Source organism: Labeo rohita, chromosome 3 (assembly GCF_022985175.1).
Source record: "Labeo rohita strain BAU-BD-2019 chromosome 3, IGBB_LRoh.1.0, whole genome shotgun sequence".
Classification (NCBI taxonomy): Eukaryota; Metazoa; Chordata; class Actinopteri; order Cypriniformes; family Cyprinidae; genus Labeo; species Labeo rohita.
In genome coordinates this window covers 30,424,724-30,452,086 of record NC_066871.1, presented here as the reverse complement: position 1 = coordinate 30,452,086, position 27,363 = coordinate 30,424,724, and the positions used below count along the sequence as shown (strand labels likewise).

Genomic DNA, 27,363 nt, shown 5'->3' with positions numbered 1-27,363 from the left:
ACATTGCAGGGAGGACATGTTTGCTAGCGCCACTGAAGGGACTGTGCAGCGCAAACTAATCTCACCAGCGTAACACTTCGATTGACTATACATACACATAACCTTAGACAGACTATACAAGTAGTTTACATAATAACTGTGCATGATGTGCAGAAAAGGTATTTAAAGGTTAAGAAGCAAATAGTGCAGTATGATTTGTGGTGGACTGACAAGTAAACATTTGTTAAGTCCTTATTAGGTCCTTGTAACATGGAGTGTTAATAAGAAAGTGTCTGGTGCATATAGAGATGAAGAATGTGTTACTACAGGTGGTTTGTCCAGCCCACTCACCTGTATGTACCACACTCAGAATTGCACCGTGTTTTCAGTTTTTCAACAGTTTACATTGTGGATAAGGTTTCAGAGGGACGTAAGGTGGTTGGAATTGAGGGCTCTCACAGCCTGGGGGAAAAAGCTGTTGAGCAGTGTTGCAGAGCGGGCTCTGATGCTCCTGTAGCATCTTCTTGATGGCAGGAGCTGGAAGAGATGATGGTTGGGGTCCTTCACGATACTGGTGGCTTTACCGTAGCATCATGCAAGGAAAATGTCCAGAATGGAGGAGAGAGGGGTACCGATGATCTTTGAGGCTGTGTTCACTCTCCCTTGTAAGGTCTTTTGGTCAGCACAACGCAGACAGACACAAAGCAGTCTGTCCAGTAGTTGTTCATTTTAAGCATTAGTCGACTATTAGTCGCAGGTTTGTTAATAAACCATATAAATCATAATAATGAGCTTTTAATTGCCTACATAGACTAATAAGCACTCAAGTGCATACAAAAAAACTGTGTCAGGGAAAATCAGCAAGTAGACTGCATTAGTGCTTTCTTTGTTTTCGTCTTAAGAGATGAAGTAGGCGACACTGACTTGTCATCTCCACAGTATTTATGCGCCTGTATGCATGTTTCATACAGATTACGTAATATGAGAATATTTGTTTTCTATTTCATTTGAAAGTAGACATTTCACTCTCTATAGATATATTTTTCATGTCTGTAAGGCAAATATACACCGAGTTTCTAAGTTTTCGCACTCAGGTTCACAGAGACGGCAGAAAGCACATCTGTGTGCTTTCATTATTTTACAAAAGTGCAATGTTTCAGTGTTATTCTGAGTGCACACAAATAAATGTAGAGTCTTTACAGATTCAAAAGATGTATTACTTTTATCTGTATGACCAAAAATGACAGAGTATTTTAAGTGCAAGTGACCGCATTGGCACCTCCATCTGTCATGCAGTGAACGCACTACTATTCAGTATGTGTTTAATAGTGCACATCTTTCTAGGTTAACATTAGATTGAGCTGCCATGTAAAGTTGCTACTACTTACATTTTTCAGATGAAAAGCCATATTTGAGGTCGATGAATGATAGGTGAGTGTCCTGCCCATTGTGCTATTTTACCACATAGACCAACTGTTAACAATCTGTCCGTCAGACTGCCCAAAGAATTTCTTTTTTCTGCAACTAAGTGACTAATCAAGTTTTGGTCGACCAAGCCTCTTCTCGTCAACTAATGGTTGCTTGATTATTATCATGCTTAGTCTTACATTCAAACACAGAACACCAGGATTGCTTATGAGATATTGTTGACGTTAAAGCTGAAGGACAGCATACAACCAAAGACAACTCGCTGAGGGCAGAAACTATGGCAATGCAGGACTGTCAGTCAGCGTCCGTGGGCGGGGCCTAAATAATGTAACGTCACATTGCTTAGAGCAGGGGTGCTCAACCCTGTTCCTGGAGATCGACGTTCCCGCAGAGTTCAGCTCCAACCCTGATCAAACACACCTGAACCAACTAATTAGGACCTGAAGGAGCACTTGATAATTACATACAGGTGTGTTTGATCAGGGTTGGAACTAAACTCTCCAGGAAGGTAGAACTCCAGGAACAGGGTTGGTCACCCACTGGCTTAGAGAATTAAAAACGCATGCCTAAAGAAACTGGTTTGGTTAAATGGGGGTTTTATAATTATAGGGTTGTTGTGTTCACACACTGCCAAAACACATTTACAATCAAACCAAAATGTATTCACAGTTTATTTGGTATAGTTTAGAAAATGGTAATAAAATATGACAAGAACTCAGAGTTAAAGAACAAATTCATTTTGATAATGTCAGATAACTTTGATAAAATGTAAATGGATTACAATCAACCAAAAATTCAGACAACTGTTAGTATGACAATATTTACACAACTATCAATACTTTGTTGACCAATACTTTGTGTAAAAAAGCTTGCATTAGCAATTAAAGAAAAAACACTTAAGCAAAACATGGTCAGGTCAAAGTGTCTGAGTAAGTTTTACTGGTAGTCCACTGTATGAAGAATGTTTGGGTATAATATGTAACAGTTTACTTTATTTTGCTATCCTCACTTTCATAAATGAACTATTTGTGTCCTGCACTCACTAGTAAAAAAAACAAAAAAATGCATAATAGGTGCCTTTTAAGGGAATAACTTAATTAAATTAAATATAATTTTTTACATTTTTATAATGCAATTTTTAAATATGCACTCATTTACTCTTAATCATATGCCTACCATGACGGAAAAGTTCTGTTAATGTTTTTTATCTCCCAACATTCAGTTGCATAAAACATTACACGAGTCACATAAATGATGAAGGGTATTTTAATAAAATGAGTTAAGTTAAACTGAAATAATAATTTAAACACACACACACACACACACACACACACACACACACACAAAAATGATAATAGCACAAATTACTAAAATGAAAATAAAAACTGAAGTATAAAAAAAATAATAATAAATATAAATACAAAACTAATTCAAAATATTAATAAATGTGACCCTGGACCACAAAACAAGTCTAAAGTAGCACAGGTATATTTGTAGCAATAGCCAAAAATACACTGTATGGGTCAAAATGATCAATTTTTTATGCCAAAAATCATTAGGATATTAAGATCATGTTCCATGAAGATTTGCAAATTTCCTACCGTAAATATATCAAAACTTAATTTTTGATTAGTAATATGCATTGCTAAGAACTTTATTTGAACAACTTTAAAGATGATTTTCTCAATATTTTTATTTTTTATTTTTATCTTTTTTTGCGCCCTCAGATTCCAGATTTTCAAATAGTTGTATCTCAGTCAAATATTGTCCTATCTTAACAAACCACACATCAGTGGAAAACTTTTTTGTTCTGCTTTCAGATGATTTCAGATGTATAAACAAATCAGTTGAATTCAATTTAACAGTTGACGCTTATGACTGGTTTTGTGGTCCAGGGTCACAAATGGTATTACGGTATACTATTATAAATAATATAAATAATATAAATAATATTAAAAAACCTTTTGGAAGTATTAAGATTGATAAACTACTTTCTGTTAGATGCAATTTAGGGTTGGTAACTTGTATAGACAGAAAGTACTGTAGGAAATATAGAAAGAAAAAAAATTGGATTGTAGAAAGAATAGCAGGTTCCCTATGGAGTTTTCTAGCCCAAAGGACTCTGCTGTCATTTTAAGATCGTCACAGGAGCAGGTATATTGCAGGAGAACTTTCTTTTGATGTTCAGAATGTGCAGCATCAAACATAGTGGAAAAGTTCAAAAAGTCAGCAAAGTGTTTCTCAATTGTGTCCACACTGATTGCTGGTTGTAGGCTTACAGTAGTGATTTCAGCATGTCCATCTTTACATTCAACATAAAATCTAAATTTACAATATTGAATTGATTAATTCAAGCCAAATGGGGTTAAATAATGTTCAAAATAACTACTCAGTCAATGTTTTGGACTATTAAAATTTTGCCTATAAGTAATTTATGAGTTTAATAACAATTACAATGACACAATAATAGCAAATAGTGATAGATTTAAAGAAGCAGCATTCATTTGAGACCATAGTAGTATGTTAAGATGCTCTAAAGAGTGAGTTTGACCTCCTCAAAACTGTCCTCACCACCTTACTGAATTGAAATTGTTGCAAATGCTGTTTTATGATCATTTCTATCTGTTTTCTTTGCTATCCGGAATGCGTAAACTGTGTGGCGTAAAGCATAGTAGACGGATAGTTAAATAGACGGACAGACAGACACTTTATTGCTTTATAACTTGGTAAAAACCTCCCCGTGAGTTGCCTGGGGCGAGCTGTGACGTTAACAGCATCAAAGCATGTTTGTTCAGATATCAGTTCTCTCTCTGCCTCCTGTCAGGGAAAACTCCAGCGTTGTTTTTGGCTGAGGCGAAACCCCAACACAATTACGTGTTTATCACATTCTCAAAGGCTCGCTTTCCCACAGCTCACTTTTGTTTGTTTTGTCTCCTTTATTCATGCTGTACGGGTCCTGTAGCACAAATCTGGATAGAAACTTAATCACTAGCCTCCTGCTGAAAAAAAAAAACCAAAACACTGAACTAAAAAGGGTGGGGTGGATTTCAAGGGCACTGCTGAGGACACTGGAACATAGTGTCCAAACACAGGCAGTAATTTATCTGACAAACACGCACATCAAAATATGACCTAATGTTTACATATAAATCTCATGTGATTTCAGGTAGTGACTAAGACCTTTGCAGTAGTGTGTCTTTAAACTTTTTAGGCCAAGGACCACATTGTGGAAAGAGAGATTGTGCAAGAGCCCCTGTTATGTATTATATAAAACTGATTGTTGTTTTTTAATCCATGTCAATAATAATATAAGTTCATTCCAAAACATGTATCAAAAAAAAAAAAAAAATATATATATATATATATATATATATATATATATATATATATAACTTGTTACTTAATATAAATGTTAACTGAGACTAAATTTTAAAAAAAAATCACTTTATTTCAAGTGTGACAACTAGCCCCAGTCACAACTGAAGGTACATAATATGTGACCCTGGACCACAAAACCAGTCATAAGGGTAATTTTTTTAAATTGAGATTTATACATTGTCTGAAAGCTGAAAAAATTAGCTTTTGTTAAGATAGGACATTATTTGGTCGAGATAACTATTTAAAAATCTGGAATCTGTAGGTGCAAAAAAAAAAAAAAAAAAAAAAATCTAAATATTAACAAAAATCACTTTTAAATGTGTCCAAATGAAGTTTTTAGCAATGCATACTACTAATCAAAAATTAAGTTTTGGTATATTTACGGTAAGAAATTTACAAAATATCTTTGTGAAACATGATCTTTAATTAATATACTAATGGTTTTTGGCATAAAAGAAAAATCTATAATTTTGACCCATACAATGTATTTTTGGCTATTGCTACAAATATACCCTTAAGACTGGTTTTTTGGTCAAGGGTCTAGTTGAAACGCATTGCCTAAAACAATACAAAATAAGAATAAAAAAAAAATCATCATTAAAAGCTTAGTCTAATCATGACAAACTATACATCGTTGGGAAGGTCTAAGACTCCTAAATAGATATTTTACCATATTTTTGTGTTACAAATTATGTAGGAAAAATAAAAGATGAATATATGTCAAGAGTGCAACTTAAAAAAATCTACATCATAACATGACTTCTGACCTTTGTCACAAAAGACTTTCTTTGTTTCCTTTTTCCCTATCACAATTTAGAAATCATAAGAAATCATATATCAGTGCAAAACTTTAAATCTCAAAATTCATCCTTCGAAAGACATTTTAAAATCAGACATTGTATTACCACGGAAAATGTACATCAAAATCATATTACAAAAGTCCGGATAGTGCATTTTTATGTCTGTGTTCAACAATGGGAGTGACAATTAGAGAGTTAACTAAAATATTGTCATTCATATCTTAAATGACATTAAAGTAATGAATTTGTTTCTGTGTTAGCTAAGTAAAACACACATTAATCTGGCATCTGTTTACCTGCAGATTCGGTCCTCCGTTTTTGATGAGAGAGGACAGATCAGTGTCGTGGGACCAGCTACAGCAGAGCATCCTCAGTAAACTCTACTACCTAATGATCAATGGATCACAGGCACATGTGAGTAACTACTATACTTGATGGAAGTTATCATGGCTATATTCATTTAGCTGATCTGAGCTGTACATATTATAAGAAAATACAAAATATGGGCAAACTTTGAACACTCAACACAATTCAAGATCTTTAGGTTTCAAAGTCAAGTCTCTCACAAGATTCCATCACTTCTTCTAAAACATCTTCCTCCTTCCTATTACATTCTTGTGGTCATTCCTGCTGCTTTACAGCAGTTGATTGGATCCCCCTGCTGGGTGTTTTCAGACACACCAGCCAGAATAAAACCAAATCAGTCTACACCAACATTCAGTTGGCGTCTGTGGACCCCTGTGGGTCTATGAAGGTATTACAGTCAGTCTGCGAACATAGTAAAGGATATACACTGCTGTTTAAAAGTTTGGGGTCAGTATGATTTTGAAAGTTTTTTTTTTCATCAAGGATGCCTTAAATGGATTAAAAGTGATAGTAAAGACTTCTACTTTATTACAAATAAATGAACTTTTGAGCTTACTATTTATCAAAGAATCCTGTATCACAAAAATATTAATCAGCATGACTATTTTAACCCTTTAACTGTCACCGTCCCCTCTGTGGGACGCCTAAGTTTACTTCACCATATTACAAATAAATCCTAATCTAATCATGACCAACTACGTTGGGAAGGTCTAAGACTCCTAAATAGATATTTTACCACTCTTTTGTGTTACAAATTATGTAGGGAAAGTAATAAGTTAATTTATGACAAGAATGCACCTCAGAAATCTACATCATAACATGAGTTCTGACCTTTGTCACAAATAGACTTTCCTCATTTCCTTTTTCCCTATCACGCAATAGAAATCTTAAGAAATTATATATCAACTGAAAACTTAAAATCTGAAATTTCATCCTTTGAAAACCACTTTAAAAGCAGACATTGCATTACAACTGTACATCAAATTCGTATTACAAAATATTTTCGTTTATGAATTATGAAAATTTAACTTTGGATAGTGCATTGTCATATCTACGTTCAAGATAGGGGTGACAGTTATAGGGTTAATAATGATATTAGTAAGTAATGTTTCTTTAGCACCAAAATCTGTGATTGCTGAAGGATCATGTAACATTGTAGACTAAAGTAATGATGCTGAAAATGCGGAATAAGCTCTATTTTAAAATATATTAAATTAGAAGTAATTTTAAATTATATTAAGATTTCAAAATATTAATGCTTTTACTGTATTTTGATCAGATAAATGCAGCCTTGGTGAGACTTTTTTCAAAAATATAAAAAAAAATTGCTGACCCAAACTTTTCTATAGTAGTGTATATAATTTATATATATATATATATATATATATATATATATAAAAATATGTATTTTATGTATTCAGATTTTAAATGTATACTATTTAACATGCACCGAAATACATGTATATACAGACCGCTGTTCAAAAGTTTATGATCATTAAGATTTTTAATGTTTAATAAAGAAGTTTTTTATGCTCATCAAGGCTGCATTTATTTGATCAAAAATCCTGAAAAAATTTTAATATTGTGAAATATTATTTCAGTGTAAAACAACTGTTTTCTATGTGAATATATTTTAAAATGTAATTTATTGCTGAGATGCAAAGCTTTTGTAATCTTTTGTAACAATATACACTATCATTTTGGGGTTTTTTTTTACCAAATTTTTTATTCTTTCTTTGTTTGAATGTAATACTTTTATTCACCAAGGATGTGTTAAATTGATAAACAGTGATAGTAAAGACTTATATTGTTAGAAAAGATTTTTATTTTGAATAAATGCTGTTCTTTTTAACTTTTTATTCATCAAAGAATCCTGAAAAAAGAATCACAGGTTCCAAAAAAAATGTAAGCAGCAATGATATGATAAATCATCATATTAGAATGATTTCTGAAGGATCATGTGACACTGAAGACTGGAGTAATGGCTGATGAAAATTAGCTTTGCATCACAGGAATAAATTATATTTTAAAATATATTAAAATCAAAAACAGTTATGTAACTGTAATAATATTTCACAATTTACTGGGTTTTTATATATATATATATATATATATTTTGATCAAGCACATGCAGCTTTGATGAGCAAATGAGAGAAGTCTTTAAAAAAACATTAATGTTGTCAGTTTTAATTATGGTTGAAAGAAACACTCTCATGTAATCTGCAGCCACTTCTTGATATTTATAACTGCAAAATTCTCAACAACACAATATTAAAGTAATTACATCTTCATGATAATGGCATAAATCAAAAGCAGCTGCTCAATGTTGTATGCTTCTTTGGCCTTTTTCTACTAACATCTCCATATCTCTTTTATTAGAATTTCAGGGTGTTGTTCAAGATTCGTGTTGTTGGGGGATCTGCAGCTTACAGCTACTTAAATCCCCAAGACGGACGGCCGCTTTATCACCCTGCAGTGGACAGGTAATATCGTGTGTGTGTGTGTGTGTGTGTGTGTGTGTGTGTGTGTGTTCATACAGACATGGATCAGAACAGAATACAAATGTCATCTTTCTCAGAGGCACCAATAACAGCAATCCAGTTCAGAGACCGTTATCTAACAAAACAGACTCTAAAATAAACAGTTCATATGCTTTTTATAAATCAAACAACTTTCAATATAACTTTATTCATTATTCATAGTTAGCACCACTTAATAATGCATATCGTATTTACAGGTAGAGGCATCAGAGAAGCTACTGAATATATTGTCAATTTTTTATCCTAAACATCAAAAGAAACCTCTGAGCTGCTGCCAATGTTTATCACCCTCATAAAATTTCGACAGCCCTCGAGGAGCCTTTTAAATCAAACAGGGTTAAATGAAGTCGTCAGCCCTCGAAACCTTCAGATACTGTCAGCTGTGTCTTCAAAGATGACACTAATCTTATAATCATCTTAACGTCTCCTTGCACATCTTCCTGCTGACATTCTCCTCGTGATTCTCTTGTTCGTATACTAGATGTGCTGCAGTTACAGGTTGTTCAGGATTGGAAAGAATTATCCTTAAATTTTGTAATATGTCATACTGTAAATTACAATAGTAATAGTAGTGAGTTTGTACTTAATATTTCACAACAGTGGTGTTTGCTATATAAGGCGGCTTATTACATGGCTGTCTGGAATACTCAATTCTGATTGGTCAATCATGACATTCCAAAATTTTTAAATATCCGTCTTGTCTAGACTCAAAGCCATTTGTTAGGAGCTGTTTTTCTTTACAAAAGCTTTGTGTTTAAATATTTTAGCTCATCAATAATTTATGTCTAATTATTTACTTTATGTGGCAAGTAGCCGTATAATAAGCGGACAGAGCTGGGTAGATTACTTACAAATTGTAATCCATTACTGGTTTCAGATTACATGAGAAAAACTGTAGTTAGTAATGTAATCCATTACATTACACATTTTAGGTATTGTAATCTGACTACTTTTAGATTACTTTTGACATAACTCATTTATCACATTGATTTAAATAGTATAATCTTGTACCATATTGATATAAAAATACAAAGAGTTAGAAAATATATTCAATTTGTTACAATTAACAACATGAAGTGTATTAAATATTACATTACGTTAAGGTTTACCAAACTGGGGTTCTTAAAGGAATGCAGGGGGATTGTGAGTTTAATGAAAAGCTAATAATTAACTAAATCATAAAAATGTAAAATTAAAATAAATCATTCAAAATAACATCAATCCAAATAAAACACTTACTAAAAAATTTTAGTTTTTAGGGCTGTCAAATGATTAATCGCGATTATTCGCATACAAAATAAAGTTTGAGTTTGCATAATATATGTGTGTGTACTGTGTGTAATTATTAAGTATATATAAATACACACAAATTAATGTATAGATTTAAGAGAAATATGTTATGTTCAAGATATTTTTATTTACATATAATATAAATTATATTAAAATTATAATAAATACATATACTTGTAAATATTTCTTAAATATCTACATGGATGTGTTTGTATTTATACATGCATAATAATCACACACAGTACACACACATATATTAGGCAAACTCAAACGTTTATTTCGTATGCGATTATTCGCGATTAATCGCTTGACAGCCCTGAATTTTATTTGTTAACCTGCATGTCATGTGATCATAACCAATGTCAGAGAACCAATAAACATGCATATGTGATATTTAATTATTAAAACATTTATTTTAAAATCTCAGGGATACTTCAAGTAAATATATTACGTGAAAGAGGATCAGCTCACAAAAGAATTGTGAGTTTGTGCATCTTAATGCTTTTGAAAGACAAAAGCCTTCAAAAGACATAGAAATACATGGTTAACCTACAGAGTGATAGTTAAAAAAAAAAAATCAGCATCTTTATCAGTAGTCTATGCAGTGTTGAAACACTTCTTAATCCTGAAGTGATTTCTGTAAATACAATGGTCAAACATTATGTCGCAACCTGACTGGTCCACAAAACTGGAAATCTTTCTGAATGTATATAAGGAATTAGGGAGAATCAATAAATTATGAATGTTTTATTGATATAGTGAGAAAAACATGAAGAGTTCAGAATCAAAAGCCTCTAAATTTTTCTTTAAAATTAGCATTTCTTTCTGGCTACTTTGTATAGGTTTCTATGGAAGTACTGGTACTTCTGATTGAGCTGAGGCTGGAATTTAGCGAGTCTGAAGTAAAAGTATTTGATGGATGTATACTATGTGTCAGGAGCATTCACTCAGTATCATTATCTCATTTTTGACCGAGATGGCTTTTCTGAACTTTTTCATCAGAACTCTTCACATGTAATCATGTGATCCATAAAAAAGTAACTGTAGTCTGATTACGAGTATTTTAAAATGTCATTTAATCTAATTACAAGTACTTAATTTTTGGAATCTGATTATGTTATTTAGTTGTTGTAACAGAATAAACCATAATAGGGTGATCATTTATAAAGCATCATACAGCTTTTCAGCATAAATCAATCTTTGTTATATTTACAGCTTTAACATCTTTTTTTACACTGTGCTTGTTTAATCACAAACTATCAAATGTGAAGTCAAATATTATTCAAACATGGTCATGCAGTGGATTTACTGAGAATATACTGTATATTTTTAAAACCTCTAAATGTGTATGTGTGTGTATACTTGTGTATGTATGTAAAGCTCTTTTAACACTGTCCCTTTGGCTTGGTCTTTATCTCCCCAGAGCTCTAAAGCTGTGCGGCTCAGGCGGACCGCCGCATGTGAAGCTCATTGTAGAGTGGGAGCACAGAATCAAAGACTGGTAATACAATCTTTCATTTCCTTTTGAGTACGTGTGAGAATAGAGAACATTCCATCTGCACTTGGTTTTAAAGCACATCAAGCCAACAAAACAAGCTTGACGGTCCAGTGACCTGGCGTTACTGTGTGTCTGTGTGCAGCCTGTTTGGTAACATCCAAGAGGAGGTGGTGAAGGACTCAGAAAGTGTTCGTGCTCAACAACAACACCATGTTCAACAGCACAGCTGCACCCTGGATGAGTGCTTTGAGCTCTACACCAAAGAAGAACAAGTAACTCACAAAAACACATATCGCACTGAACATTAGCAGCACAGGAACCCAGCCTTAAAGTCAGCATGAGTGCAAGGGCAATATTGCTTTTATATAATGTTATACAATACAAAAAATATATATATATTATGAAACACTCCAGTGAAGCTGTGCAGTTATAAGAAATATTAAAATGATTTTAGATTTTTTTAATTAATTGTAAGATTTTTACTGTAATAAATGATAATTTATTATTATTTTATTATTATAAATAAGATATTTTGTGTTAAAGAGGTCATATGATGTTGCTAAAAAGAACATTATTTTGTGTATTTGGTGTAGTGCAATGTGTTTACACAGTTTAAGGTTAAAAAAACACAACATTTTCCATATACTGCACATTTTTGTTGCTCCTCTCTGCCCCATTTTTGTGAAATGCATCGATTTTTACAAAACTTGTCGTTCTAAAAAGCACAGTGTGCTCTGATTGGCCAGCTATCCAATGCACTGTGATTGACCGAATACCTCAAGCGTGTGACGGAAATGTTTCGCCCCTTACCACGTTGTGATGCCGTGTCCCAGCGCAACAAGACAAAAACAATAATCCCATTATAAATGAGACATTTGTTGCATCCAGTGGAGACATAATTACTGATTACAATGACTTACAATGTCTTTTTACACGTAAACATAAAACCATGTCTGGATTTGTGATCTTAGAAATGACAAACAATCACTATAGTCAGTAGTAAATTCTTTAAATATGAACACGTACTTACAGGCTGTGAGTCAGAAGCGCCAGACTGTCCTTGCAGCGTTGGAATTGCCCCACTTTATGGCCTTAACCTTTTGTGCACAGCTAGCATTGTAGGCTACTCTCCCAGGTTCAGGAAATAATCCTCTGTAAAATGCGCAGCACACACTCGAACAATTGCATTGTACTGTTCTGGAACAGTGTTTAACAACTGATTACTAGTTGTGTATTCATTTGGAAAGCCAAACAAAGTAGTTTTGCTTTCGCAACGAAACACATGACATGGCGGCGGCTGCAACAATACTACGGAGAGAATAACAGTTATGCCTTCTTTTTTATTGACCTCATTCTCCAGAGAAAAAAGCACGTCACCATCTTTAGAATATTGTGTGAACTTCCATTTGTGCGGTAGCTTTGAATTTTTCTGTTGCAATTTATCTGGTAAAGTAGATTTATGTATTGTAGAGTTAAGGAAAGTTATCGCGAGCATTGTAAGCAGATGTCTTAAAAAATGGCGGGGGTTTGATTGAGCCGTTTTAGAAGTCTTAACATTTATAAAGAATATCTCTTTGGGTTTGAGACTTTAATCTTTGCAACTTTACAGATGTTATATATGCACAAACAGCTTGTAACTCTCCAAAGCCAAAGGAAAATATGAAAGCGCATCATATGACCGCTTTAAGATTTTTATTATAGTAAATTTTATTAGTATTATAAAATAGTATTATTAATTAGGGCTGTCCTCGACTAAAGATTTTTTTGGTCAACTAGTAGTTGTTCATTTTAAGCATTAGTCGACTATTAGTCACACGTTTATTAATAAACCATATAAATCATAATAATGAGCCTTTAATTGCCTACATAGCCTAATAAGCGCTCAAGCGCACAAAAAAAGCTTGCTACAGTGCACCGGCAGTTATAATAATTATGAATATGTCAGGGAAAAACAGTAAAGTTTAAATAATTTATTGATAAACTAGTGCATTCTTTGTTTTCTGTTTAAGAGACACTGACTCATCATCTATGCAGTAGCCTGTATGAATGTTTCATATGGATTACATAATCAGAGAATATTTATTTCTTTTTGAATTGGTTGATTTGAAAGTAGAGATTTCACTCTCTATAGATATATTTTTCATGTCTGTAAGGCAAGTATAAGTTTCGTGCTCAAGTTCACAGAGACCGAGATGACTGAAAGCGCATCCTGTTTGCTTTCATTATTTTACAAAAGCGCAATGTTTTGTTTTTATTCTGAGTGCACACAAATAAACATACGAGTCTTTACAGATACAAAAGTTGTATTACTCCTATCTATATGACCAAAAATGATGTAGTATTTTAAGAGCAAGTGACCGCACCGGCGTCTCCATCTGTCATGCATTGAGCGCACTACTGTTTAGCTTCCGCACTCCGCACAGACACTTCAGTAGCGCACATTTTTAAATGTTAACATTAGACTGAGCTGCCATGTAAAATTGCTACTACTTTAATATTTCAAATGAAAAGCCATTTTTTAAGTTGATGAATGATAGGCAAGCGTTTTGATGTCCTGTCCGATGTACTATATTACCACATAGACCAGCCATTAACAGTCAATCTGGATTTTTTTTTCTGTGACTAAGCAACAAATAAAATTTTGGTTGATCAAGCCTCTTCTCATCGACTAATGGTTTGGCGACTATTAGGGGGCAGCCCTATTATTAATTATATTGTATTATTATAAAAATGTATAATAATATTAATCATTTTAAACTGAATTTTAATTTATTCTAACAAATATTACAATTTAATAAAAATGTTTCTACAGCTAGACAAGGTCCATTAGCATATTTCTATCTTATTTTGCTAAACTGCTTTAGAGATCACTGTATTAGCCTTAATGGCCTTTTCTTTATGCATTTTACAAAAATTTCTGAATTTCAGAGCAGCAAATACAAGCATTGTTTTTCCTCTCTTCATTTATAAAAGTAACTGTGTAAAGCTTTTCAACTAGCTTTCAGTGTTTCAGATAAACAGCTGAGACCTGGAAATTTTCTGAAACACAATATTGTGATGATTGAGACATCACCCTCTCATTCTGAGTAAATATAACCGTGGCAGTCACTCTAGTGCAGCAGGTGTTTCTGTTTGGAAGAGGACAAATACAGGAAAAGATTGACAATGCAGAAAAAATTTGCTGTTTATAGTACAATGGGATGTAATTCAACACTCTTGAGGATTTTAAAGCCAACATAACATTCTTTCCAATGCGAAACACAAGAGGAAGCGATGTGTCCTGTTCTTTTCCATTAAAACATATTGTGACCACTGGCTGTCAAGCTGCAAAAGGAAAAAACTCTCCCTAAAAGAACCATAAAAGTGGTCCATATAGTTTGTGTACTATATTTTAAGCATTCTATAGTCTTACAATAGCTTTGTGTGAAAAACAGACTAAAATTTAAGTCATTATTCTCTGAAAACATTGCTTTTAAATTTGATTTGCTCTCATTTGTTTGGCAAGTCATTGACATCAAACCAGTCACACCAAGTTCAAAAGTTCAGGGTCAGTAGGATTTTCTTGCTTTTTTCTAAAATATTAAGCAGCATGGCAGTTTTCAACATTGATAATAAATGTTTCTTGAGCAGCAAATCAGCATAGTAGAATGATTTCTGAAGGATCATGTGACACTGAAGACTGGAGTAATGAGGCTGAAAATGAAGCCATCTGCTTTTTTGAGTAAATGAGAGTATTTTTGACTAATTGAGACTTCTTTTGAATCGTAGTTTAAATGCAAATGAGATTTGCATAATATCATCATTTTTATCTTTTATATTAAAGAAAAAAACATTAGTTTAGAAAAAGTTTAGACTTTTTCTCTTTTTGAAAGTCATGAAGCTCCTTTGTTTTTACTTCCCTTCATTTAATTAATGCGAGTTGTTCAAAAAAATGCTATGTGATCAATTCAAATCTGTCAGGACTATTTATCCGGACCAAAACGCACTCACATAATATTTCCTTGGTTTGTCCTAGTCCTCATTTTTTCATCCGTGTTTACTTAGCTGGCCCCTGACGATGCATGGAAGTGTCCTCACTGTAAGCAGCTGCAGCAAGGCATGGTGCAGATGAGCCTGTGGACCCTCCCAGACATCCTCATCCTTCACCTCAAGCGCTTCCGACAGGTAGGAGAGCGCCGTAACAAGCTCTCCACGCTGGTCCACTTCCCCCTCACTGGCTTGGATATGGGCCGCCATGTGGTGAAGAGGAGCAGCTGTGCCCGACCGCCGCCCGGCTGGAAGCAACAGGCCCATCAGCGGCCCGAAGCCAGCCGACACACGCTGAACTTCCTGTATGACCTGTACGCCGTGTGTAACCATCATGGAGGCATGCATGGAGGCCATTACACAGGTGTGAAATGAGAAATCATGTTAAATGTACAGCCTTCCTGTAGCTTAAAGAAGTCATGAACTGCATTTTTTGTTATTTTGTATTGTTCTTTGAGGTCCACTTATAATGCTATCAAGATTTACATCAAAAAACATCTTAATTTTGAAGGAATAGGCTATTTCCTGTCCTGTTTTGACCCGCCTCATCAGAACGCTCTGTTTGAACAGCATGGTGTATTGTAGACAGTAACAGTAACAGTTACTCACACTTGTGTGTTGCGACATTACTGTCAGATCCAATATAGTCGGCACATGATCAGTAGTAGTTTCAGTCTTTCTGAAAATCCTGCGTCGAATTGTGTTTTGTTTGTAAACGAATCCACGGTAAAATGACGTGAACAAAGGACCAAGTTCTTACTGATGTGGTCCAGATCTTCATTAGAAATAGAGTTAATCCACTCTTTCCTAATGTTGTGATCAGAAGGAAGGCAATGCAAAGGTTTTTCCACAACCTGGCACTGCACAGCGTCTTGTTGTCTTTGGATCCATCTTTATCGTTTGGTTTCTGCGTAGATCTGCGCGTTCGCCTCTCTCTTTATTTACACTACTTGCATGAATTAGTGGGCGGGGCTAAACAGGTAGTGATGTAGAAGGAGGCGTTGATCTTCTTCTGTGGAGGCGGAGTTTAGAAACACTATTACATCATAAAGTGGCACATTCCACAACCTGTCATTCTGTCAGATTGGCTTCAATATAAGCTGCATTTAGAGTATGCATATTAGAGTTTCGAGTACTGAAACTTAGTGGATGTTTTTATAGTACAATGACCTCTTATATGTCAAAAGATCAAGGGAAATTTGGTTTTGGCTCGTTTAAAGGGATAGTTCATCCTAAATGCCTTTTTTCCCCAAACAATTTCTTAACTAAAGGAGTAAGAAAAAAATAATTTACAGAGTGTCTTAAATAATATGAAGAGGAATATAATATCAAATACTGACACAAATAATTGGGATAATTAAAATGTATACATTTGAAAATAAATTGCAACCAGTGAATGTCCCCTCTGATATTAAGTGGAAACGATTTAAGTAAATAATACGTAATACAATGGTGTGTATCATATGAACATCCATACTAACATCCATACCAATACATGACTTTTTTTTGTTCAGTAGAACAGTAAAGAAGATTTTTAGCTGAAACTGCCATACTTGGTGATTCATAACTTGTAAGGCGATATACATATACAGGCAAAAAAAAATTAAAGGATTATTTGAGAAGGGTCTTGCTGCACCCTATTAGATTATTTGACTTCCAAAATAAACATTTCCTGATAATTTATTCACCGCCATGTCATCCAAGATGTTCATGTTTTTCTTTCTACAGATGAAAAGAAATGAAGGTTTTGGAGGAAAACATTACAGGATTTTTCTCTGTATATTGTACTTAAATGGGGATCAATGGGTTGAACTCCAAATTGCAGTTTCAGTGCAGCTTCAAAGGACTCTACATGATCCTAGCCGAGGAATAAGAGTCTTAACTAGCAAAACAATCTGTGATTTTCTTTAAAAAAAAAAAAAAAAAAAAAAGTAATTTCTATACTTTTTAACCACAAATGCTCATCTTGCACTAGCTTGACCTCACATTACATAATCATGTTGGAAAGGTCACGCGTGACGTAGGCGGAAGCAGTGCCAATTCTAGGGTTTTCATTTTAGGGGGCTAAGCCCCCAGTGAGGGTATAATAACAAAAAATAAATAAATAATTAAATATATAAATAAATAAAATTAAAAAAAAAGTTTGACTAATAGGGGTGGTATACTATACTTATTGCAATATTCCACTGTATTGTATAGATAGGTATAACATTTGATTACTGAATAAGCCAAATACCACAAATACAAATACAGTCTTTCTTATCTCTCTCACACACCTGTTTACTGTACAAATACAAAATTTTACTGTTTGCATTTCTAGTACAAGCCTCTTTCTTTAGCTGAAGTACGCAAACCTCTTTGTCACATGCACTAGAAACTACTGAAAGTTAAATTTTTAAATGAAAATGACAATGTGATCGTTTTATAAATGCATAAATGCATAAAGTATGCATTTATGTGCTTCATTTTCACTGGAGGAAACAGCTGTGGTGTGATGAGGGGTGAACACAGCGAAAAACATAGGCTACAGTAGATGGGAAACCGATTGCTCCCCCATGATATTTTATATACTGTATTTAAACTGTACAGATGCAGATATTATAACAGTCTATCCATAAACACAGCCCTTGTCCTTTGTTTTTCGCTCTGCGCCACCGCAGTCTGCAAATTGAAGAATGCGCTGAAAGAAAGACAGGGAGGAGCCGATCGAAGTCGGCTGCAATTTTCATATGAAATTTAAAGGGGGGCTGAGTAGTCAGTGACCTAAAAATGGCCTAACAATGCTCATGGGCGAAAGTACCATTCCAGTGTTTATGAAGTGAACGTGCAAAGAAAGTCAAACGCGCTTTAACAAGAAATGGTAAAACAACGATATTGGGCGATTTTGCAGTTGGAGTACACATATGAAAAGCTAACCATGTGTGACCTTTGTGACCAATGTGATTACGTGAGGTGTGTAGTCGTAGACGTGCATCACAGAACTAGTGCAAGACAAGCATTTGTGGTTTAAAAAGTATATACATTGTTTTTTAGAAAATTACTGTTTGTTTCGCTGGATAAGACCTTTATTCCTCAGCTGCAATTTGGACCTTCAACCCATCGGCTCCTATTGAAGTCTGCTATATGGATAAAAATCCTGTAATGTTTTCATAAAAAACCTTAATTTCTTTTCGACTAAAGAAAGAATAACATGAACATCTTGGAAATTTGAAAATTCGAAATTCTGGAGTGAACTAATCATTTAATACCCATGGCTCCTGACGATATATTGAGATGTTACGAAGCGAAACTATTGGTCTGTGCAAGAATAATTTATAACATTATATTTAAAAATTTTAATTTTGGGGTGAACCTCATATTAACCTGTAGAGCATGTCACTAGCAAAATAATATTAGTATTTTAGTTCCCACTGAAAGCAAGAAGTGTTAAAATGTGTGCCTTTAATCCAACAGATGTCAGCTGTGATAAAAATGTCTGTCAAAAACACATCTAAATGCAAATGTGTTAACAATGATCTAATGTGTGCCTTTTAGGAGAAACAGATGAGGAAAACATAAGGATACGTAACTGAAATATTAATGAAAACTCTTAGTCTGATGATACATGGGGGAACATTTTAAGCAATTTTGCTGTTGCCATTGAGAATGGGTAACACATTTCTATCTGGATACTTTAGATCGGTCATGCAACCCGTATCTCACTTGGTTGTCTATTGATGGCAACATTGCCCAAAGCTGCCTGGCAACTGGCAACATTGCTCAAAAAGTTGCTCTGTGAATCATCAGCCTTACTAAATCTCAAGAGCTAAAAAAAAAAAAAAAAACCAGCAACAACAAAATCTAAGCAATAACATTTAGGGATGCATTTATATTAAATTGTGGTTGATAAAAAAATAGCAATTTTCATATGATTATTTGTTTATTTTATTCTGTCTAATTGATTGTTTTAAATGGTTTCAATTAAAATGTATTTAAGTGTCGCGATTTAGCTCAAAGGGAAATGTATATAAATAATTGCAATAAATTATAATTAATTACAATTATTTATGTCAGCTGCCAGTAGTAACTGTAGCAGAATTAATTTTACATCAACTAATCTGTTCACCCAGCGATTATTCAGTACAATTTTTATATCAACTCTAAGAAATTATATTTTCTTGGCCACAGAAAATAACTTTCTTAAAGTACTATTGCATTAGAGCATGTAGCTCGAATCGGAATCGTAAAGGGACGTTAATTTGCAAGGCAGAATCAGAATCAAAACTCATGTAATTTGTGCACAATAGTTTATTAACGAAGGACTAACACATAACTAATCTAGACAAACAAACATAAAATCACTCATACATGGGAGAAGGGCAAGTGAGAAGCAGTTAGAGAGACAAGAGAAAGTAGCTATGAAAAAGAGTCAGTTCACCACCTGAGTGAAACCATCAGTGCTGTCTACAGCTTATACTAAACCTCTGTTTTGTTTAGTTAAATGTACAATACTTGCATTGCCTTGGTCGTTGAACAAGTGTCCAAATGCAGTCTCGGGCGAAAGTCGTGATGGTTTGGAGCAGTGGTGGTTTTGGAATCGCGATCACGTTCTTCTGGGTCCGAAGAGTGATGAACTCCAAAGATGTTCTGACTCGATGGTGACTGGGAGTTTCTTCCCATGTGAAAAGTGAAGAAGAACCAAGAGCTGAGAGGGACCCAACTGAAGTCCTTTGATCTTTGGGGAATGGAAAGACAAGGCCGCAAGGCCTGGCGCGTGCTTAGGGAAGTCCTGCAGAGTTCTAGCTCATCTTCTTAGGTTCTAAAAGAACCACTGACTGACTGAGGCGAGTCATGAAGATGACTTTGTGGTCGAGAGCCACAGCTCTGTATGTTGGGGCCTGTCGGGCCCGCCGGGCACACCCTGTGCCGGCTCAGGCTCCCCGTGGGTTCCTCCGAAGCGAAGTGGAAGAGAGTGTGAGGCGATCAATCGTTTGATGCCTTTAAGCTCTCTGGAGGCTGCGCCTCCAGGAGGTCCACGAACTTTCACCTTTGGAGGGAAAGTTTACGACTCTTTGTCTGTGAGCATGGTATTTTGCATATGTAATTCGATTGGGTGTTGATGCAAAAACTACTAAGGTTTCTTAAAACACTAATATGTTACATAGGTATCAACATCTAATTTGCACCATCTTTTAGATCATCAAAATACGAATTCAAAGAGACCAAACATGGCATAGGTGGGTTATACGACTAGTCATCTATCATAACGCATGCATAAAACAGTAGAAAGACAAATACAAATACAACAGACAAAATTAAAATACAATGCAGTAATACTGTACACAATGACCTGGGCTATGTGTGATAGGAAGGTCAAAGAAAGGTTTGTTTGTGAATGAATAGGAAAGAGTCTATTTCTATAGGCATTGTGTCTTTCCTATGGGCAAATGTAGCATGGGCAAATGTGCATTTCTCTGGGCAATAAAACCTCTTATCAGCAGGTCGTCCTGGCAACTGAGCCCTTTTGGGGTGTTAGTTGCTTTGGGGGGTTGTCTCCAGAGTTCTAGCATATAGCTGGCTTGTTGGGTTTAATTAGACTATTTGTTAAATGTAACAATTAATGTATGTCTGATTGGTCCAGATGCTACAAGAGCATAAAATATACGATAATGTACATTATTAAAAATTTCTGAAATTTATTAAAAAGTTCATTTTGAGATATGCTAAAGATTAAGTTTAACAGTGTTATTAAAATTATTAAAGTTTTTACAGATCAAATTTAAGTGAGCTTTAGAGGATTGCAAAATTAATATAAATGCAAAAATGAGCATGTACAAATATTTCCAACATCAGCAGATACTTGTACATTCATATCACTAATATCTGAAATGATACTGATATATTATGAATCCTTAAAAAAAACGATCTCTTTGAGTCCCTTTACAGATGGCATCCAATACGATGGGGGTGTTTGCAGTGTTGCACATGGTGGGATCTCGGCCGGATTTATGGGATTATAATGAGAAAATAGAACTTGAAAATCCGTCAGAAATTCGCCATCCCTTCTAGATCAAGGATGGATCCACATTTCAGCAAAATAATGATCTCAAATGTTTGTCAGAGTCCTGCAGCAGCTATTTCAAGCGAGAAGCTTGCGTCAGATTGTGTAAGGCGACGCTCTGGTCAATTCAGTCCATTGGCAACGGAAGCACAAAGTTAAAAGGCAATGGGGAAAAAAGCGGCCAAGCGACACACGGCAGCTCATGATGTTCACCCAGGAGGAAAGAGGAAAATATTCCAGCTTTGTTTCTACACAAGCTGATGGATGACCAGAATTGACCAAATATAGTAGCTGCCATGAAAGAAAACTTTGATGAGGCAGAACGGTCGCATACTTCAAAGCACAAGCTGAAATACAAACTATTTTATGTGAGAATTATGTGCTAAATAATTACACTGCAAACCCTCTTTCTCAATTATTAATATCGCTATGAAAAAAACATCATAAGACTGGGAGTTTATGTTTCATACCTTAGTGACAAAGAGTCTATTCTAGTTTGTAAGCATGATAATGATGCTGATGCAATTTAACCTTATGCAAATTTGTTATGTAAAATTTATGTGTAGATATTTTCATGGAAAGCAAAAAAATAATAAAGAATAAATAGGATGTAATTTAATTTAATTTAATTTTTTCATTTAATTTAATTTATGAACCCCCATGCAGCTGTAAAAAAAGAAAAAGAAAAGGAAAAATGAAAAATAACTTGAACATGAAGTATAGAGCATAGTGAACATAATGAGTCTCTGTTTTGAGCAGCATACTGCAGGAACTCAGTGGACGGTGTGTGGTATGCCTACGATGACAGCAGTGTGGAGCCGGTGCCTGAGGGGGAAGTGTGCACGCGTGGTGCTTATATCCTCTTCTATCAGAGACGAGATGCCATCCCATCCTGGTCTGCTAGCTGCTCGCTACAAGGTGAATGCTCATCATCTTTGTATCTCTGCCTTAATATATACATACATTACCAAGGGCAAACAAGCAGAAAACATGCTGAAGTTTGCATTGCCAAGAGAATACATGAATCTGCTACTGTCATTTTGTTTAGTAGACCATTTCAGCCTGTATAGTGTGGTCTTTTAATGGTTTTCACAAACTTTACGCTAAGAAATTTATGATTAAATCTTTAAAATCTGATATTGACTTTGTTGGAATGTGTGCCATTCAAAATGCAGTGCTGAGTGCTTTTATTGTTAAATATTAAAAATTATTGTTTTGTTTTAGTGCTGTCAATCGATTAAAAAATTACATATTACTCACATAAAAAAAAATTACATATTATTTACACTTTTTTTCTAAAGTTAATCACAATTTATCATAATTAATCCCACTTACCATACAAGATTTTAAATATACATTTATAGTGCAATAATTTCACATTCAATCTTCAAATTAATGTACAAATTATCTATAAATAATCTACAGATGTCTCTATCATTTTTTCCCTTAAAGGAGAAGTCATGCCTCCAGAACAACAATTCACAAATAATTAACTCACCCCCTTGTCATCCAAGATGTTCTTGTCTTTCTGTCTTCAGTCATGAAGAAATTATGTTTTTTGAGGAAAACATTTCAGGATTTTTCTCCATATAATGGACTTCACTGGTGCCCCGATTTTGAACTTTCAAAATGTAGTTTAAAAGCAGCTTCAAAAGGCTCTAAATGATCCCAGTCTTATCTAGTGAAACGATCTGTTATTTTTTTCGGGAAATTTTTTTTTTTTTTCTTTTTAAGCACAAAAGCTTGCGTTGCACAGGCTCTGGGATGCGCGTTCACAATGCTATATACTATTAAATCACTTTGAAAGGTCATGCGGAACATAGGCGGAACTAAAGACCCACTGTTTACAAACGTGCAAAGACTAAGAAAGTGCAAGTAAGACAAACGCTGTTTACAAAAGATGGAGTTTTTCGCCATACTCAGTACACAGACGATGAACTTAGATGTGAATCATAGTAGTGATGAGAAGTTCTGATCATTTTACCGATTTGGATCTTTGAGTCTCGTTCAGCAAAATGAACGAATCTTTTTTCATTTTCATTTCGTTCATTTTAGCAAAATATAATTAAAATGTTACGTGTTACTTCCCTAACACATCTACTGCTTACACAAATGTTGATCACACTACAAATAAGACAAAACTACAATGTTATAAGAAACAGAAAAGATTCATTCATTGTTTACCTGAGTCTTTAGTCTATGATTAGCTCAACATTATATATCTGACAAGTTTTCTGGCTTGAGTTGTTTGTTCATTCTGTGACAGCAGAACATGAACATCTTCGATGACAAGGGGGTGAGTAAATTATTTGTAAATTGTTGTTTTGGAAGTGGACTTCTCCTTTAATATTTAACCGCTGACTATAGTTATTCAACATTACAGTATAATTGAAAACTATCAATTTTAACATTTATTAGACTTTAAAAATACCTTCTAATGTAAGTACACTTAAAACAATCTTTACATAAACCCATTATGATAAATGTCATACACTGTAAAAAAAACAATTTGTTGAGTCAACTTAAAAGAATTTGTAACCTGGCTGCCTTAAAATTTTGAGTTCAGAGTTCAAAAATAGTTTATTTAACTTGAAATGTGAAATTATACTAAGTGACAACTTGGATATTTGAGTTGAATCAACTTAATTTTTTTAAAGCAGCTGGGTTACTTACCCATCTGTTAACTTTAGCAAACACAAATATCTAAGTTGTTACTTAACATTTCAAGTTGACTAAACTTATTTTAGTTGACTGAACTCAAAATTTTAAGGCAGCAGGGTAACAAATTATTTTAAGCTGCCTCAACAAATTGTGTTTTTTATTTTTTTATACTGTATTTACCTGTGAAATATACAGAAACTGAATAAAGTTATCAAACACGAAATTCTAAATTAAATATAGATGAATCCTTAAAGCTATAAAACTTATTGATTTCCTTTTTTCTTTTGTTCTTTGATAAACAAGACATCACAGCAACTGTGTTATTAGTTTATTCGCCTGCTATTGCTTTAAGAGCTATGAGAATTTAAGAGAAGATGAATTTATAGGCTATTGCAAGTTAAAGATATGAAGTAGCTGCATTTTGCTGTTTAAGCACTGGTTTAATATACTAGTGTAGTTTTGCATAGTAGACCGCAAGCTTAATAATAAAAAAAATTATGGTAGAATTTTTAAAGCCTGTTCTTGACTTTGCAATATTGACTTTGCAATGCTTTTATTTATTTTATTTTTAATGTATTTTATTATTTTATTTACCTACAAACACAGATAAACTAGTGTAGTTTTGACTTTGTTAGAATTTCGCCATTTAAATTGCAATATTGACTGATTTATTTTATTTTATTTTATTTTATTTTATTTCACAAAAACACGGAGAGACTGTAGTTTTGTTTGGTAGACCAAATACAGCCTGTCAGGTGTGCTATATCTTTATGGTTTCATAAATTTTATAATAAAAAATAAAAATTGTATGATTAAATTTTTAATACCTGTTATTGACTTTGTTGCAATATTGCCTTATTTTTGTTATTTTTTTTTATTATTATTTTATTTTATTTCACAAAAATACAGACAGACAGTCTGGTTTTGTTTGGTAGACCATTTCAGGTGTCAGGCGTGTTATATCTTTATGGTTTTCACAAGCTTTATACTATAAAATGTATAATTGAATTTTGAAAACCTGTTATTAACTAGAATGCTAAAATGTTTGCATTTGTTCAAAGCGTAACATTGACTGCTTTTATTTTTATTTTTACATTTATTACTTTGTTTTTATTTTTTTTACTTTTACTATTTATTTATTATTTTTACATTTATCACATTTATTACTTTATATATATATATATATATATATATATATATATATATATTTTTTTTATCACTTTCACAAACTCCACTCCACAGAGCACAAACATCGCTAGTAGAGTAACTTTATTTGCTATCTATTTTAAACAAAGTTTTTTTTTCTCTCTTTGCGGCAGCAATGTTTAGAACTAATATTTTACAACATTAATGTTTTACAGTATTTCTGATTAAATAAATGCAGCCTTGGTGAGCTTAAGAGATTTCAAAAACATTTAAAAAACATTACCAGCCCCATACCTTCGAACGCTAGTGTACCTGCATCAATGTCAAATGACAAAGTCCCATTCAACCTCTGGGTGGCTCCAAGAGCTTTTCTACAGCGCTCTCTTCAATTTCTCTATGAGAAGCACAACTTCAGAATCCAAATATAAGCACAGCAGTGATACAAATGAAATGATATGTATTCAGTGTCTGCCAGATCGCTGTGTATAGCCACAACACAACCTTGGTGCTGCAACAAGAAAAAAAAAACATTCCAGGAAGGACAAGGTGCTGATTAGGCACAGACATGGCTTTGAGCTGCTTGTCTCGGGGGGCTGGAAACACAAAATTTCACAAACACACACACACGCGTAATTGCTGACAGAGTTTTCGAACTTTCTTTTCTGCTGCTGTTCAGCTGCTCAACTCTTGTCCCTCTGCACACCACTGATGTTACATTATACTGTATGATACTTCAACAGATCAAATCTACACAATCATATCACAAGTAAAAAGATTAAAGTTATTAGAGCCCAAAGAAATTATGATGATGACTGAATGTATCCACTGAAGCAAGCTGAGCGGGCGTTTTCAATTCATTCTCTATGTGAGGTGAGCGGCAGGCTCGCACATCAGAAAGTTGAGCAATTTTCGACTTTATGCAAATGAGAGGTACAAACGCTGTGTGCCAGTGAATAGATGTGAGATGAATGCTGTGACGTCCGTCTAAGCTTTTTTAAATCTGCCTGCAGTGCTGGTGCATTCTGTGCCTAAATGTCATTCTTGCATATTACTGGATTAAATCAGATTTCAATGCTTTTTGCACACATTCTCTGTAGCTCGGTTATGGCTGCATGGGTTAAAAAAGTTCAGCATGATCGTGGAAGCTGTTTTGAACATGTGTACATTTTACACACATCTTACAGCAAACACTACCATTCAGAAATTTGGGTTTAGTAAGATTTTTAATGTTTTTGAAAGCTGGTGATCAAGGCGGCATTTATTTGATTTAAAAATACAGAAAAAAAATTATTTTGTGAAATATTATTTCAATCTAAAACAACTGTTTTCTGTTTTAGTATATTTTAAAATATAATTAATTTCTGTGATGCAAAGCTGAATTTTCAGCATCATTACTCCAGTCTTCTGTGTCACATGATTTTTCAGAAATCATTCTAATATGCTGATTTGTTCTCATTCTATCAGTTTTTGCTTCTTAATATTTTTGTGGAAACCATGATATATTAGTCAGGATTCTTTAATGAATAGAACGTTCAAATGAACTGCATTTATGTGAGACAGAAATTTTTAATGAAAAAATAAATACATCCTTGCTGAATGAAAATATTAAGTCACTTTGGATAAAAGCATCTGCTAAATGACTAAATGTAAATGTTGAACAGTAGTGTATGCTAAGAGTATCTTTGGTTGCAAAAAGTGCACTTCACTTGGTAAATTAATCATTAAATTAATAAATTAAAATGTGTTTGAAAGGTTGAAAAATATGCATATTAAATAAGTAATATAGTACTAATGGAAGGATGTAATTTCACAGGTAATTGAGATATTTAGCCATTACCATTATGCCTAACAACATATTTGAAAAATTCCAAATTTTCTAAACTAGTATATTTTTTCCATAGTGAAGCAAGGCATAATTAATTTTTTGCATATTTTAATATTTTTGTATAATTATCATCCTGACTACCAGAACAAATGTTTTGTGGTTTAATGTCATTGCATTGTTTAGAGCATACGAAAATGTAAAAACATTTTTGAAAACGAATATTTTATTCATATGTTATATTATGTCTTTGCTAGAGGACACCTCTAGACATGAGAAGGCAAAAACAGTGGGATTTTTTTTTAATCACCAATCTTTATTTTTTTATACCAAATGTTATATAAAGATTATTCTCAACTATGTTATGACATGTCTGTTAAATGGCCACA

At 33.7% G+C, this 27,363-nt stretch overlaps 1 protein-coding gene across 2 annotated transcripts in view; it reads left to right on the top strand.

The window, feature by feature from the left end:
• usp43b (ubiquitin specific peptidase 43b) overlaps window positions 1-27,363 on the top strand; it is a 91,365-nt gene that overhangs the window by 50,901 nt on the left and 13,101 nt on the right. For both annotated transcript variants that reach the window (XM_051102897.1, XM_051102896.1), the window contains exons 8-13: window positions 5,888-5,999; window positions 8,331-8,434; window positions 11,205-11,282; window positions 11,422-11,551; window positions 15,324-15,669; window positions 22,105-22,263. In XM_051102897.1, coding sequence (XP_050958854.1) covers window positions 5,888-5,999; window positions 8,331-8,434; window positions 11,205-11,282; window positions 11,422-11,551; window positions 15,324-15,669; window positions 22,105-22,263 — 929 coding nt within the window. The remainder of the gene's footprint in view (window positions 1-5,887; window positions 6,000-8,330; window positions 8,435-11,204; window positions 11,283-11,421; window positions 11,552-15,323; window positions 15,670-22,104; window positions 22,264-27,363) is intronic.